The sequence below is a fragment of the Lipophrys pholis genome (genome assembly GCF_963383615.2).
Source record: "Lipophrys pholis genome assembly, chromosome: 4".
Taxonomy (NCBI): domain Eukaryota; kingdom Metazoa; phylum Chordata; class Actinopteri; order Blenniiformes; family Blenniidae; genus Lipophrys; species Lipophrys pholis.
This window is the reverse complement of record NC_137637.1, coordinates 8,097,677-8,114,059: the sequence shown is the minus strand read 5'-3', so window position 1 is coordinate 8,114,059 and position 16,383 is coordinate 8,097,677. Positions and strand designations below refer to the sequence as shown.

Sequence of the window (16,383 nt, the reverse complement as noted above, 5' to 3'; positions counted from 1 at the left end):
ATGTGAATGAGGAAAGTTCAATCATTTTAAGGTGTGTACAAATTAAATTAATTTGTCTGAGTTTCATAAAATCGACATGAAATTTTTTTTATGATTACACATTTTTAATACAGCCCCAGATATTTGATTGGTTAATTTTACTCTAAAAGCCTCTGTGCTTACAAGGAGCACAGAGGCTCCCTTCTGTCTTCCTTCCTCTAACAAACAATCACAGCTTTCAGCAGACTGCATCATACATAGTAACGGGGTCGACCACACCTCCTCACTAAGATAAAAGTTGCTGTCAACTCCTTGCAAAGAGTTACTCTTAGATACTTCCTGAATCACTTTTATGCTGAGATTCCTTGCTGGGAACTTTTAGGCTAAGATAGGAGCTCCCTGAGAGGACTCTGAGACGCTTCGGGAATACATGCAGTAATGAATGAAGAGTAAAATGAACCGATCAAATATCTTGCGCTGTATTAAAAATGTGTAATCATGAAAATTATTTTGTCCATTTTATGAAACTCAAAAAACTTAATTTGTACACAGCTCAAAAATGATTGAACTTACCTGATTCACATGTTATATTGATTTGATTATTGTTATCTTTTTGGTCTTTTTTCCACTTAATGTATTTGATATTAATGGTGGACGCAGCTGTGACCAATTACTGTGATTGGTGGAGCTGTTATAAAAAGAGATTAGATTTGGCAGAATGATTACAACAACAAACGGAACACACTGGAATGGAAACCAAAAAACAAAAACTGGAAAGCCCAACTGGACATAAGAGCAGTGCCTGCTGTTAGCATAGCTCGTGGAGGAAAATAAACCATATGAAGAGGCAAACTGGGTCCCGGGATCACTGCACAAGGGAAGAGGCAGACCTGGGAGCGCATTGCCCAGCCACTCAATGCATCGTTCCCTCTCCTTGTACGCACAAGTGACGAGTGTGAGAAGCGCTGGTACGTGCTGCAGTTGAAAGCCACAGCGGAGATTACAGCATTCAAACGAAGTTCTTCTCAAACAGGTGAATGTAGTAGTATATACCATTAAAGCTATGATTGCTGACATCACTTTCTTTGATATTAATTTGTATGAATGTTTGTGAATTTTATATGCTCATTTACTAAACTCTTTAGGGGGTGGATCACCAGCTAAACAGCCGTCCCAGCTGGTAGACACTGTTTAGTGTGTTAGGAAGGTCTGACACCAGCGTCAGTGGCCTGGAGGAGGGCATTGACAGCTCATTGATTCAGCTGGCAGGACTGCGTCAAAGGTAGGACAAATTGATTTTCACCAGAGAAGATAATGCATCCTACTGTAAATAAAAGTTTTTCTCTTTGTCTATTTTCAGGTGGGGTTTATTTGTGTTTCCTCTGAAAATTCAATATATTGTGATGAGCGCTGTGACATGACTTATTGTTGTAATTGGTGTAATATAAATAAAATGGAAATAATTATATTTTCAAGGTATTGTGTAGGCATGTGGAATGCAGGAAAATAAATAAAAAATCAGCAACAATAATGACCAAGGCTAAATATTGTCTCTTCTCTACAGCTCTGAGCCATCAGAGGAACCCGGGCCTTCCACATCACAGGACCACATTCAGCCTGAGACACGTCCTCCTCCTCTTCCTCCTCTTGCTCCTGCTTCCTCGCCAACATCCCTGCAGGAGAAGTTGGAAGCAGAGACGGATCTTCTTAAACAGCACAAAAAAGCCCTTCTACAGGATGAGTATTACAGGCTCAAAATTGAGCATTTGAAAAATAAATTGGCTGACAAATAAATGATGCATCTTGTGATTTACTTTAACACGTTTCACTGTTTACGTATATGTTGGTTCAATGCATTCACTGATGGGAAATTACCTAAAGTGCAACTGTGTAAATTGAGCTTTGTACGGATTCCCTGTCAAAGCGAAATTGCCCTCCTGCTGCAGTTGCTGATCGTTTCAAAACCATCCTCTTTATCACCGCTGTCCTGCCCTTCCTCAGGAGATTTGGGGAGGTGCCTGGCCTTGCAGATATTGTGAAGTACTGTACAGGCGATTATTATTTGGCAGACCTTTCCTGGTGACAGCCTCACTTCCCCGTGCAACACATGGAATCTCCGTTTCAACTGTCCAATACCCCGGTGTTTTCTTATGGGCCCTATGCACAAACAAAACAAAAAATAAAGCAGCTGCACACAAGAGCTGGAAATTATAGATAATCGTAGAAGACTGTAAATTGTTTTAAGGAGACTAAGTAATAAGATAATCCAACTGCTCCTTAATGTCAATGCATTATAGGCTATAATTTAACATTGTTTACCTGTTGTAATTCAGTTGTGGTCCTGCGTCTGGAAGAAGGTATGGAGTGAGAAGCCAAGGTTTACACGGGTAACCACAGTCCCCTAACAGGTGGCACTCACCTGGCACGTAGCGTCCTTCAAACAGCTCTCAGCCTGCTCTCAGACAGCATCCGGGAGTCGTGCGTTGAGCCCGGCCATTTTGCTACAACGCCCACAATCATACAGTTTGCATTACAAACAATCTGCGTGTTGATGCTGTGGTAGCGTTTTCTGTTGACATAATCAGCCTCGTCTTGTGACGGTGCCATCAATGACACCAACAACACCAGGGAAACCCGCTATGTCCATGAATGCCCGTTTGTTTGACTGCAACGAGTGAGCATCCAACGGATAGCGAATACATTTTAAAACAATGTGGGGCTGTGAAAGTGCTGCAATGGTCTGGCTGATCACTCTGCTGACGGTGGGTTGGGACAGACCCAAGTCATCGCCGCTGCACTGCTGCATCTTCCCTGTAGCGAGGTATCGCAATGTTGTTATCACCTTCATCTCGGGCGTTATTACGTTGCTTCGTTGTGTCGGTGAAGTAAGCTCATCCGTGACGAGGTCGACAACAAGGATTAATCTTGCACGATCGAGCCGGTAGCGTGTCATTAAATCGTTGTCGTTAAACAAATGGCGAACGCCTTTCCTTCTTTCCGCCATCTTTGTCTGTTTAAGAAACTGTTACGTCAGGTTCTTAAAAGTCCTCCTCACTACTTTTAGCAGTTTTTCACCTTAGGAGCACTCTTAGGGCTTGAAATGCTTCCTTATCTTAGTAAGGAAAAATTCTAAGAAAAATCTTAAATTTCGAAGAATTCTACGATTTTTTTCAAGAGTGACGTCACCAAGAGCGACTTTTAGCCTTAGGATGCTTTGTGAATACGGGCAATGGTCTTCATTGAGTTTGGGTAGATTAATGTTGTTCAAAAATGAAACGGTGTGTTCTTGGTTTGGGTTATTTTCTGATGAGTATAGATTAGCTTAAAATTCTTTAAAACTAATATTTATTTCTTCTGGTGAGTTTATTGGTTTCCCTGCTAGGTTTTTGATAGTAGAAATAGTAGTTTTTTCTTTATTTGGTTTTATTTTGTTTGCTAAATATTTTCCAGATTTATTGTTATGATGGAAGTGTTCTTGTCTGAGTCTGTGTATGTGAAATTTTTTTTTGTTTTTTTTATATAATTTCGTTTAGTTTAAATTTGTATTTTCTAAGTTCACTATGGAATTCTTCTGTTGGGTTGTTTGCAATAATATCCCCCAAGTGTTTGATATTTTGTTCCAATTTTATTTCTTGTTGTTCTTTCTTTTTTTTGTGCACAGGAAATTAAATAATTATGCCTCTAAGCACTGCTTTACTCACTTCCCATAGAATGGACAGAGATGACTGGAGAATTATTTATTTCTAGGAAGGATGCCCACTCTTTTGTAATGAGATCCTTAAATTCAGTATCAGTTAAGAGGGATGTATTGAAGCGCCATCTGGTGTTAGGTCTGTGTGGGGTGGTTTTGTTTAGAGTGAATGTTACAGGGGCGTGAGCACTGATGATGATGAGGTGGATTTTTGTTTCTAAAATATTTGAAATAACTGAATTGCTGGTGAGGAACAGATCAATTCGTGAGAAAGACTGGTGAATGGGTGAAAAAAAAATTAATACTCTTTTGTAGATGGATGTTGAAGCCGCCAACTATCGCCAAGTCCCAACTCACTCATGAATTGTTTAATTGATTCACATGATTGCCAGTGCCGTTTATTTTTGTTATTACTGTGTTTGTGTTTATACTACACAGTTAAACCAGTGTTTGTTGCTTCAAGCATATTTAATTAAAGGTTTAATGAACTATCATCTTAATTGTCTTTATTTTTAGTTAGCATATACCTTAAACACTTCAAGCTGAAAACTAGTGATGGTTATATAAGAGCAGCTTCATGCTGGTGCGATAAGCTGTATGTTTTACATTCAATTTACGTATGATCCGATTAGTCGACTTCGAGTTGGTCAGTCATAAAGTTCTTAACAGTTTTCGGGGTCGTCTGTGGAGTGTTCAGGAATGCCGGTGAAGACAAGATTGTCCCGCATGCTGCGTGACTGGTGGTCGAGGATGGTTTCTTTAATTTGTTTATTTTCGGCGGCGGTTGAATTGAGCTGGTTAGTGAGGGTATTAACTGATTGTTTGAGTGTTTTGTTTTCGGCGGTGAGAGTGTCTATCTGTTCCTGGCTGAATTCGAGGCTCTGGCGGAGTCATTGAAAATCGCGATGTCGAACCTCGATAAGTGCTATTCTGATGTCAAGTCCGGTGAGTTTCTGTTCGATGGAGATCAGTATGACGCTTACCTCAGAGCAGCAGGGGTGAATCTGGGCTGGAGAGTGGAGAAATTCGGGATAATTTTTTTCCATTACCTGAGGTTATTTTGGATGTGGGAGTGGGGGTGAGGTCTGGAGGAATTTCGTCCATTTTACAGAATCTGAAAAAAATTGTCTATGTATTTCTCGAGGTAATCCAGGTCATTTTGATAAAGTTTTTGAAAGTTCAAAAATAGAAAGTTATGGTCCTTAGAAAAAAAAAAAGTTTGTTGTCTAGCAGCTGGTTGCCGTCATCTTCCATCTCTTGTGTGTCGATCGGGGCTCAGTGGTAGAGTCGGTCGTCCAATAACCGGAGAGTTGGGGGTTCGAATAGATCAACAAGTCGTTGTCCTTGTGTCCGGCTGGTCCAAGGCACTTTACCCACATTGCCTCGTATGAATGGGTAAGAATGGTGCATGAATGTTGGTGGTGGTGGTCGGAGGGGCTATTGGCGCTGGGATTGGTATGAATGAATAATGGTCTCTGTGCGCGTGAAAAAAAAGTGCTATATTATTATTATCTTGCACTGCCTCTTGGGAATTGGAGTCACAGCATCACGGAGATCCTAATATATCACGGAGATCCTAATATTTGGACACACAGAGTTACTTCTGTGGTCGTTAAATTTGGCTTTAAAAGTAAAACTCATGACTCACTTTCTCAATCAGCCGTCAGGAAACTTTTTAAAGTGCAACTTTGTGCCTTGATATTATTCCACTCGTATTGTGCTGCTTGGTTGTTCACGTTGCTGCGACAAGAGATGCTGCACATGCTGCTCTGGTAGGGAGTTAAAAAAAACAAACAAATAAAACGGAAGCAAATAAAGCTACGTTAATTCCGTAAAAAAAATTTTAACGAGTTAAACGTGTCTCTGATTTTACTACTTATAGGTATGTGGTTGAGTAAAATGAACATTTTTGTTTCATTCTTAAAACTACTGACAACATTTCTCCCAAATTCCAAATAGAAATATTGTCATTTAGAGCATTTACCTGCAGAAAATGACAAATGGTCAAAATGACAAAAAAGAAGCAATGTTTTCAGACCTCAAATAATGCGAAGAAGACAAGATCATATTCATTTTAAAACAACACAATACTAATGTTGTAACTTAGGAAGAGATCAGGAATCAATGTTTGGTGGAATAGCCCTGCTTTTTAATCACAGCTGTCATACGTCTTGGCATCCTCTCCACCAGTCTTTCACATTGTTCTTGGTTGACTTTATTCCACTCCTGGCACAAGAATTCAAGTAGCTCAGCTTTGTTTGATGGCTTGTGACCATCCATCTTCTTCTTGATTACATTCCAGAGGTTTTCAATGGGGTTCAGGTCTGGAGATTGGGCTGGCCATGACAGGGTCTTGATATGGTGGTCCTTCATCCACACCTTAATTGACCTAGCTGTGTGGCATGGAGCATTGTCCTGCTGGAAAAACCAATCCTCAGAGTTGGGGAACATTGTCAGAGCAGAAGGAAGCAAGTTGTCTTCCAAGATAATAGGATTGTTCGGTATACCGGTACTGTATTGGTATCGCGGTACTGACGCTTTTAAAACAATACTATACTGGGCCCGGCTGGTACCGGTATCTTTTTTTTTTTACGTCGCCACGGAGCATCACTGTGTTGGAATTTGCACCGAGGAAAGTCTTCAGTCTCTCTGTGGGGGAAGCGTCGGCGGGCTGCTCTGCTTTCTGACTTGTTTTGGATGTTTTGGACAATCGAAAGTGTGGAAAACAGCGGTTTTTGTACTCCGGTTTCTCCAAGACGGGGTGCGTGAGCGCTCCCGCACTCTGACCCGAGATCTGCAACTGAATAAGCGCTTCATACTCGACCTACACAACTTCAAAATAAAAGTCAAAACAACATATTTTCAAAACAATCTTCTGTATTAAAGTGTATTAACAGAAATACTTTTTAATTTTCAGATTAAGCTACATTTTTTGACTCGTACATAAAAAATATTAATCAATCATCCAAACTGCATTTTCATTTTCTTTTTTAAGACTGCTTATTCTGTGACTTCATTAAAATGAAAAAGCAAAAGACGTTTAAATTTAAATTTTCAAAAGATGCCCCAGCAAATAGTGACCAAAATTTATTTTGAAATGTCAAATTTAAAAATTAAAATGCATTAGCAGAAATGCCTTTTCATTTCAAGGTTCTAGCTGCATAGTTTGACTCATGAATAAAATTATGAATGCATCATCCAAACTGTATTCTCATTTTCTTATTCAGGTTGCACATTTTATAACAGAACTCAAAAGGAAACCTAAAGAAGGAATTGTTTTTCGCCTTCATGTCTGCAGCGCAAAAAAAGGCTTAAAATTCAATTTGACTTTGCATTTCCAAGCGGTGCAGGAGAATGACGTCAGTAGCCGCTCTCCTTCCTCTGATTGCCTCGCATCTGAATGGTGAAACCAGGAAAGTGAGAAAACAGCATGGCAGAGGCATATTGTCAGATTCTCTCATAGCGAGGGAACAGTGCTTGTTCAGTGATCTGCTCACGTACTGCAAGGTTTTTCAGTCACTGAATGTACAGTGGTTGCTGAACGCACCGCGGCCGTTGAACGCGCTGCGGCTGAACGTACGGTGGTACACAGTCTGAGCTTCTCCTGATAAGCATCGAATGATTCAGTGAACACATCTTTTTAATGAACTGATTCTAGTCATGCAGTAACATCTAAAGAGCTGCTTTGCGCCTCATATCTCTTCTCTTGCTCAGCGCCACCTGGCGTATTAGATGTGCAGCACAATCAGAAGCAGTTGATGTCACTCTCCTGTGCCGCTTGGAAATGCTAAGTTGAATTGAATTTTGATTCTTTTTTTGCGGGGAGGACATGAAAATGAAAAAAGCAATTCCCTCTTTAGGGTTTCTTTTGAGTTCTGCCATAAAATGTACAACCTGAATAAGGACATGCAAATGCAGTTTGAATGAACTATTATTAATTTAATTTATGAGTCAGACAATGCAGCTATATCCTAAGTTTGACATTTCCAAATTAATTTTGGTCACTATTTGCTGGAGTGTCTTTTGAAAAAAAAAAAAATTTAAATTAAATCTTAATAATCATTTTGTTTTTCATTTTCATTCAGTCACAGAATAAGCAGCCTTGTCAAAGAAAATGAAAATGCAGTTTGGATGATTGATTATTAATTTTTATTTATGAGTCAAAAAATGCAGTTTAATCTGAAAATGAAAAAGCATTTCTGTTAATACATTTCAATTAGATTTTTGAGCCACATTCGTTTCCATATTACACGACTTGAGCCCTGCCCATAGGAGCCTGTTTCGAACCGTTCTTGCTGTGCACTTCACCCCAGCTGCCATTTGCCATTTTTTTGTAGGTCACTTGATGTCATCCCACGGTTTCTGAGTGTCATTTGAATGAGTTGACGGTCATCCCGGTCAGTGGAGAGTCATTTTCGCCCGCTGTCGGTCTGTAGCTTTGTTGTCTCCAGTGTCTGCTGCTGGACCTTAATTCTTATGAACCGCCGTCTTGGAAATTTTAAGGATGGAAGCAACCTGACGCGCACTGTATCCCTCTGCCAGTAAAGCCAGAATTGAACCTTTATTTTCAACTCTTGTGGCATGGTCAATAGTTATTATTTGATTCCAATTGTTTTTGAGGTACTACTAGTAATGAACACAGCAGTGGTTTTTATACTTTTCCTCCTTAAATAAGATTAGGTTCAGATGATCACCTAATCAGTAACTCATTCAGCACAATGAGGTGTGCTTGTGTTGGAATTCAACAAACGCTGGAATGGAATGGCTGTCATATATGTAGAGATGCTGATTTCAGAGAAAAAAAATGCAGTGGTGTCTTACTTTTTTCCAGAGCTGTATATATACAAACTGAACAAAAATGTAAACGCAACACTTATGATTTTGCTCCCATTTTTCACGAGCTGAACTCAAAGATGTAAAACATTTTGTATATACACAAATGACCTATTCCTCTCAAATGTTGTTCACAAATCTGTCTAAATCTGTGTTAGTGAGCACTTCTCCTTTGCCAAGATCATCCATTCTACCTCACAGGTGCAGCATACCAAGATGCTGATTAGACAGCATGGGTATTGCACAGATGTGCCTTAGAGTGGCCACAATAAAAGGCCACTCAGTTTGATCACACAGCACAATGCCACAGATGTTGCAGGTTTTGAAGGAGCGTGCAATTGGTATGCTGACAGCAGGAATGTCCACCAGAGCTGTTACCCGTGAATTGAATGTTCATTTCTCTAAATGTTAAATGGACTCACTTATTTAGTGCCTTTTCGCTAACAGCAGCCCCAAAGTGCTTTCATGGTTCATCACATTCACCCATTCACACACCATTGGAGGCTGCAGCCGTGCAAGGCGCTGTCACCCCAATTGGGGTGCAGTTTGGGGTTCAGTTTGGGGTTCAATGTCTTGCCCAAGGACACTTCGGCATGTGGGCAGGCAGAGATGGCAGAGATTGGAATCAAACCTGCAACCTTCCGATTGGGAGACAACCACTCTGCTAACCATCCAAAGGCGTTTCAGAGAATTTGGCAGTACGTCCAACCGGCCTCACAACCGCAGACCATTTGTAACCACACCAGCCCAGTACCTCCACATCCAGCATGTTCCCCTCCATGTTCGTCTCAGACCAGCCCCCCGGACAGCTGCTGCAACAATCGGTTTGCATAACCAAAGAATTTCTGCACAAACTGTCAGAAACCATCTCAGGGAAGCTCATCTGCATGCTTGTCGTCCTCATCAGGGTCTCAACCTTACTGCACTTCGTAACCGACCTGAGTGGGCAAATGCTCACATTCGATGGAGTCTGGCATGTTGTAGAGGTGTTCTCTTCACTGATGAATCCCGGTTTTCACTGTTCAGGGCAGATGGCAGACAGCGTGTGTGACGTCGTGTGGGTGCGCAGTTTGCTTATGTCAATGTTGTGGATCGAGTGGCCCATGGTGGCGGTGGGGTTATGGTATGGGCAAGCATATGTTATGAACAATGAACACAGGTGCATTTTATTGATGGCATTTTGAATGCACAGATATATCTCCACTTCTGCTGCTCGGCGTTGTGCATCTTTATTTGCTTTTATATTGCAATTGTTCAGATGGGGAGAAAGAGAATCTCCTCACACAAGCGCCCAGTAGGCTCTGGCGCATGCGCACTCGGCGCACACAGGTCGCACGGTCAATAAATTTGGGCTGCGCAGGCAACCGAAGAGGGTTAGAGCGGACCCTAGCGCACAGGGTGGATGACGATTTGGACGTCACGGGTAGCATGGACGGTCCTTAGTTTCAGTTTACCTTTACAGTAGAGAACATAAGGCCTGGGGGCCAAAACCGACCAAGAGGCTCCAATCTGGTCCCACCAAGCAAGGTGATTATGTAGGATTTATACAAGTTTTATTTTACATTTCATTGTATTTTGCACCAGAATGTTTCATTAAAATTGACTTTATGTTGAGATTGTAATCATTTTCAGTAGTAACTGTTATCTCCTCTGAGGGCAAATATCGTATCGGCTTCAAAACACAATTAAATGACAGAGGAGACGCTCCTACTCAAAAATTCAGTTCAACTTTTTGACTTGTCGAGTGGTTTCGTTTATATTCGCCATCAAAGTTCTGAACTCCGAATCCCACCACCTCCCTCCTCTCATTCAGAAACCCAAAATGTCACCTCAAAAAAAGCCGTGATAGAACTCGGGCTGAACGATTTTGGATAATCTAATAGCGATTTCTTTTCCTCAATATAGCAATTGCCGTTTAATATGCTATTATTTTTTCAAGGTCCTTTTCTCATGTATTTTTCAACAAACACAAGCAATACACCAATCTGTATTATAATAAACAATATCGGACTTATTATACATAAATTGTTCTTTCTTATAGGCTAGGCTTATGTTAAGATAAAGTCAAATGAAGCATGTATTAATATGAAAGACAGTTTATTTATCTTCTACTTCAATTACAGTTGTAAACTTACTAAATACTGCGACTTGCAGTCTTGTAAGCGTTCACCACAACAAACCAACCGCTTGTCCATTGTGCTTATCAAAGCCGTAAACCCAGGCTTGGTCACTATACTAATGCAGGGCTTGACATTAAGGATTTTGAGCGGTTTGCTCATCTACATAGCAGTAGGGAAGCACCGATCCATGTTTTTTCACTTCCGATCCGGTCCCGATACTTAAATTTGTATATCTGCTGATACAATTCTAATAGCAGAGCTCTGTTTGCTTTAATATTATTATTATCAATAATATTGACTTTGAATGAGGCTGTAATAAACTCCTCTCTACAGTAATGTATGAATTGTACAAATGTATGCATGTATTCTCTCAAAAGACACCTTGAGGTTAGTATAAGGACAGAAAAGGAAGCAGTCCAAAGTATTTTTGTTCTATTTGGACAACGTGGGGGTCTGTGTGACGTCATCATCTCATAATAAAGTAGTTCTATCTTTCAAACCTCAGAATCACTTTATTAATCCCTGGGGAAATTCTTGAGCAACACAGCACAAACAGCAGTGTTTCCAGCTCCAACACAACACGAATGATTGGGACTATTTTCAGGGAGTTTAGCGCGGAGTAGGAGGTGTGAATCGACTGCTACAGCGGAGGAGCGAGCTGATCATTGTTTTGATGCCGCAGTCAGTGCCGTTCTGTTCGGCGAGCTGGCAATTTAAAACGGTGACGTCTGTTGACAAAGCGACCGCCTCGCTGTACCACTGCTTTGCAAACATCCACATTGCTGTGTTGCTTTGTGGTGTTTTGATTATAAAATCTGTCCAAACAGCAACATGTTGTCATGAAAAGTTGGATAGCACAGTGCTACTTCCCTAGCATGCTCGCTGGCTGCAAACTGTGGAATGTATGGACTTGAGATCTCGAAATAAGACGCAAAGCTCAATTATCAACCACTTTTCTTCTCGGGAAGCTGCAGCAGGCAAATCGAGCGCGTAACACAACATGGTCTTGGAAGAACAGTGTGGAGTAGAAGGAAGCATCACCATACTACAAGAAATAAAATGTGGTAATGAAGCACTCTCCCAGAAGCTCGATGCTAAAACTGCCTTAATCACTCTATTTCGGGGTTGAAAACGGCGATAGACGGAATAAGTTCACGTATTGCGGAGGAGCGAATTAACTCGGCTGAAGACAAGCTCGCTGACCTGGACACCCATGTCAACCGCCTGTTGAAGGAGAAGGAGTTCCTCGCGAACAAGTAGACCACCGAGAGAACTAAAGCCGTACACATTGTCAACCTACAGGAGGGCGGAGAGGGAACGAATCCGGTTCAATTGTTTTACACATTGGTTCCCCTCCGTGCTGGGACAACAGCACTTTCCAGAGCCAGTTTTATTGAAAGGGCGCATCGGTCTCTGACATACCGCCCGCCAGGAGAAAAGTGACCCAGAACCATTATCATCCGTCTATTGAAGTACCAGGACCGGGACAACATTCTCAGAATAGCCGCCAAGACATCCAGACCATCACTTCCAATGGAAACGCCGTGATGTTCTTCCAAGATCTGCGTGCAAACCTGGTGAAGCGCAGAAAGGAATACAACAAAGTTATGAAAGAGCTGCATGCAAAGAAGTTCCAATTCAGCCTCCTCCATCCAACGACTCTGAGAGTCGTCCTCCCGAACGGAGAAAAACAGTTCTACAAATTACCTGAAGCAGCAGCGTCTTTTCTCCGAGACCTTCCGGGAGGCGAATAGTCCTGCTTCTCACCTGTGACTACAGGTGCAGCACTACAGCTCGTCTAATACTGAGGGGAGAGTGATTCTTGCGTATCCTTTTCACAAACTCTTTACAAACCCTCTAATGCAGTCATTCTCAAAGTGTGGTACGCGTACCACTAGGGATGGGAATCGAAAACCGGTTCTGACTGAGAACCGGTTCCAATTGATCAATTCCATCGGAATCGTACACCTTATATGTGTTCGATTCTTCTTAACGATTCATTTCCCAGCACGGGGTCAAGTCGCGTTGCGGTTCGTTGCATTACGTCACACACTGTGACGCAGAGCTCCTTCAACCAGGAGAAAACATGGAGAGGAAGAAGTGGTGTAAAGTGGGAGACGATAAACGACAAAATAATACAATATGGTACTACATGTTCATCTCACCACATCCTGAATCCACAGAGTCCACAGCCTCTCGCCTCACAGCCAGAAGGTCCCAGTTAAAAAAAAAAAAAGTCTCGGTGCAAATCCCGGCAGGAGCCTTTCTGTGTGGAGTTTTCATGTTCTCTCTCTGTGTGTGCTGGTTCTCCTCCGGTACTCCGGTTTACTCTGATAGTCAAAACAACCTGCACCATTACTCCCTGAGCTCCACCCCCAGCCTCCATCACCTCCCCAGAGCGCTGCGCTGTGTGGCTACTGAAGACGGTCCATTTGGCGAAGAAATGTCCTGTCTGAGGACTAATAAGGGACTTTTAATAAATTGACTCCGTCAATCTGTCCCGTGTAGTGAATGTCTGCTCCAATGAGCCGACAGCGTAGACATATGCTAGTAGAACTTTCTGTATGTGTGAGCCTCTAGTTTTCACACCATACAGTAAAAAATTATCTACTAGAGTATGTCTACTGTGTAGACATACACAATATAGAGGATAACTACTGTATGTCCATGTATTAGATCATTCTGTGTTGAATATCCCCTCAAAAAAAGCACCAACACAATGTGAAAACTCAGCATTCCCTGCAGACCGAGAGAAGGAGTTCCTCCTCGTATGTCACTTCCACATTCATCTCCAGTCTCCGACCTCCCAGAGAGGGTTAACCTGTCAACAGCACAAAATTTGAAAAAGTATAAATTCCTGGGGGACATCTAATGAAGGCAAATACACATTTGACTGTTCTTTTTTAAGGAATAAATTATAATTCAAGTTTCATGTTTGGAAAAGATTAATTTGTTCCTCAGGAATCATTAGAAGAATTGATAAAATCTTATCAATTCCCACCCCTAGTAATCTACCTGTTAATTCTCCTTTTTAAAAATAATAATAATAAAAAAAAGAAAAATCGGTAAGAGAACCGATAAAGAATTGAATCGTTTAACAGAATCGAAAATAGAATCTGAATCGGAAAAATCTTATCAATTCCCATCCCTACGTACCACTAGTGGTAATCGGGGCTCCCTCTAGTGGTTCGCCAAAGGATCACTGAAATAAATGTAAATTTCCACCGGAAAGAACCAAGTGCTAGTTCGGAGCCAGGGCCAGCCTTAGCACCAGTTCTTTGTCTTTCCACTGCCAAAGCCCCGGCCAAACAGGGGCTAAACTGGTGCTATGCTGGCCCCACTTCGTTGCTGGGCCAAAGAGGAGCCAGACTGGGACCCGACGAGTCATCGGCTGGAGTTATCTCTGGAGTTATCGCTACCTAAAAGGCGGTAGCGAGGCTGTACCGGCTTTCTGAAAACTCCAGCGAACACAGGGCCCCAGAGTGGTTATAGAGAAAAAAATTTAAAAACACGCGTGGGAACGATATAATAAGTCGCTCCCTGAAGTTAATAACACGAGGGAACAGTATTTATTTAATTCACGTTCGCGGAGCCGCGGCTCTCGAGAGCTCCTGTCAGTCAGCTACGTCGGATACAATTTAGAAGCAGTTTTCCATTGTCGTTTATTTTTCTTGGTAACATTATTATAACTAATGTCACGTCCAGGTCTTGTTTCGTGTTCTGACCGCAGGCTGAGGAGCTGCAGCCGCTGAGCAATCCAGTGTGCAGCTGCTCCGCTCCGCTCCGAGACGCTCCAATATTATTTTCTAACCACAGAACTTCTTTATAGTGAATACTCTTGGTTCATCAGCAACTAAAAAACAAACTACATACTACTGTAAATGAAAGCTTGGATTTTATAGGCATAAAATGAGCCTTTTAAAGGCGCTTCACGTGAAAGAACTTTAATCAGTGTGTCTACAGAGGTTGCCATTGGAAACAGTTTTAGAGCTTCGTTCTATCATTGTACACCTCTATTCTTCTCCGATGTTGAAGCATTTGATGCAGACATACCCAGAAATAAAGTGAAAGGAGCAAAAATTCACAATGTAATGCGCAAATGTTGAAAAATAAACCCCAAACTCATACACACGTTATTTCTTTTCTCACTTGGCTCCGCTAACGGTGGAAAGTGAACCGGTTCTTTGGTGGTGCTCATTTAAGAACTGGCCCTGGCACCGGCCCTGAACTAGAACCTGGTTCTTTTTTGTGGAAAAGTCCTACACACACACACACACACACACACACACACACACACACACACACACACACACACACACACACACACAGAGGGTGTGTGTGTGTGTGTTTGATCAAAAGTAAAATAAAGCAAAACTGCACTTTTCAGAATGGCCTTTTATTGTGGCCACCCTAAGGCACACCTGAGCAATATTCATGCTGTCGAATCAGCATCTTGATATGCCATACCTGTCTTGTAGGATGGATTATCTTGGCAAAGGAAAAGTGCTCCCTTACACAGATTTAGAAAAATCTGTCTACAATATTTGAGAGAAATATGCCTTTTGCATACGTAGAAAAAGTCTTACAACTTTGAGTTCAGCTCATGAAAAATGGGAGCAAAAACAAAAGTGTTGCGTTTATATTTTTTTTCAATGTATGTGCGCTGCTAAACTAGCCCTCATGATATCTGTGCTGTGTGTTTTCAGTGAGAGATATGGACAACTCTGTCACCCTATGGCAGTTCCTCCTCCAGCTCCTTTTGGACTCCAGCAATGAGCAGCTCATCTGCTGGACCAACGAGGAAGGAGAGTTCAAACTGCTGCAGGCGGAGGAGGTGGCCCGACTGTGGGGAGCCCGCAAGAACAAGCCCAACATGAACTACGACAAACTCAGCAGGGCGCTCAGATACTACTATGACAAGGTAAACAGTCTAGTCTCCTTTTTTCTGCCCCGGTGTATAACATGTGGGACAAATCCAACCAGGAGATCAGACTTTTACATGCATGTCCAAATTTGGCCCAATCTGATATAAACTAACTCGATATTCCTCAGACTTCTGTTTAGTAATTAAAAGATGTTCATCAAATTGTTCATACAACAATTGTCAGAAGTGGGTGGGAGCTCCAATAACCAGCCAAACACCCTGGATTTAACTCTTCCTGTTTTCATTCTAACAGATCATTGTGAATTGATTATAATCATGAAAAACATTCAATTCAATTCAGTTCAACTTTATTTATGTAGCACCAAATACAACACAGTCATTTCTAGGTGCTTTTAACAGAGAGAAATCAAACAAATCCACATGAGCAAGCGTGAGTGACAGTGGAAAGGAAAAACTCCCTCTAATAAGAAGAAACCTTTGCAGAAACCAGACTCAGAGGTGGCGGCTTTCTGCTGGCCGTTTGGGTTGAGAGGATTTAGGAGAGAAAAGTATAGGACAGACAGACTGGGAATTGGGGTAGGGATACTGACCCTGGTTCGTGATTGAGTTGTCTCCATAACATTTAGATTGACGTGTTTAAGTCCAAAATATGAAAAAAAAACTATGAGAGATCATCTTTGTGTAGAGTTATGTCCATGGTCAATCATGAAACATACTTTATAGTTAGAATTAGGCATTGTTTTCACAAGGCATACTTTACCCAGTAAGACACTGCTGCTCAATAGAGTGCAGTCAATGTTTTGCAGAAATCCAGTGACAAATAATATATCCTCTTTTTTCTGGTGGAGTAGGTGTCTTTAATTACTCCGATAACA

At 41.6% G+C, this 16,383-nt stretch overlaps 1 protein-coding gene across 1 annotated transcript in view; it reads left to right on the top strand.

Annotated features, from left to right (window-relative positions):
* Positions 1-16,383, top strand: part of elk4 (ETS transcription factor ELK4) — a 39,416-nt gene that overhangs the window by 11,523 nt on the left and 11,510 nt on the right. Inside the window, exon 2 of the mRNA XM_080460866.1 lies at positions 15,330-15,544. Within this exon, the coding sequence (XP_080316992.1) occupies positions 15,338-15,544 (207 nt within the window). The 5' untranslated portion in view covers positions 15,330-15,337. The remainder of the gene's footprint in view (positions 1-15,329; positions 15,545-16,383) is intronic.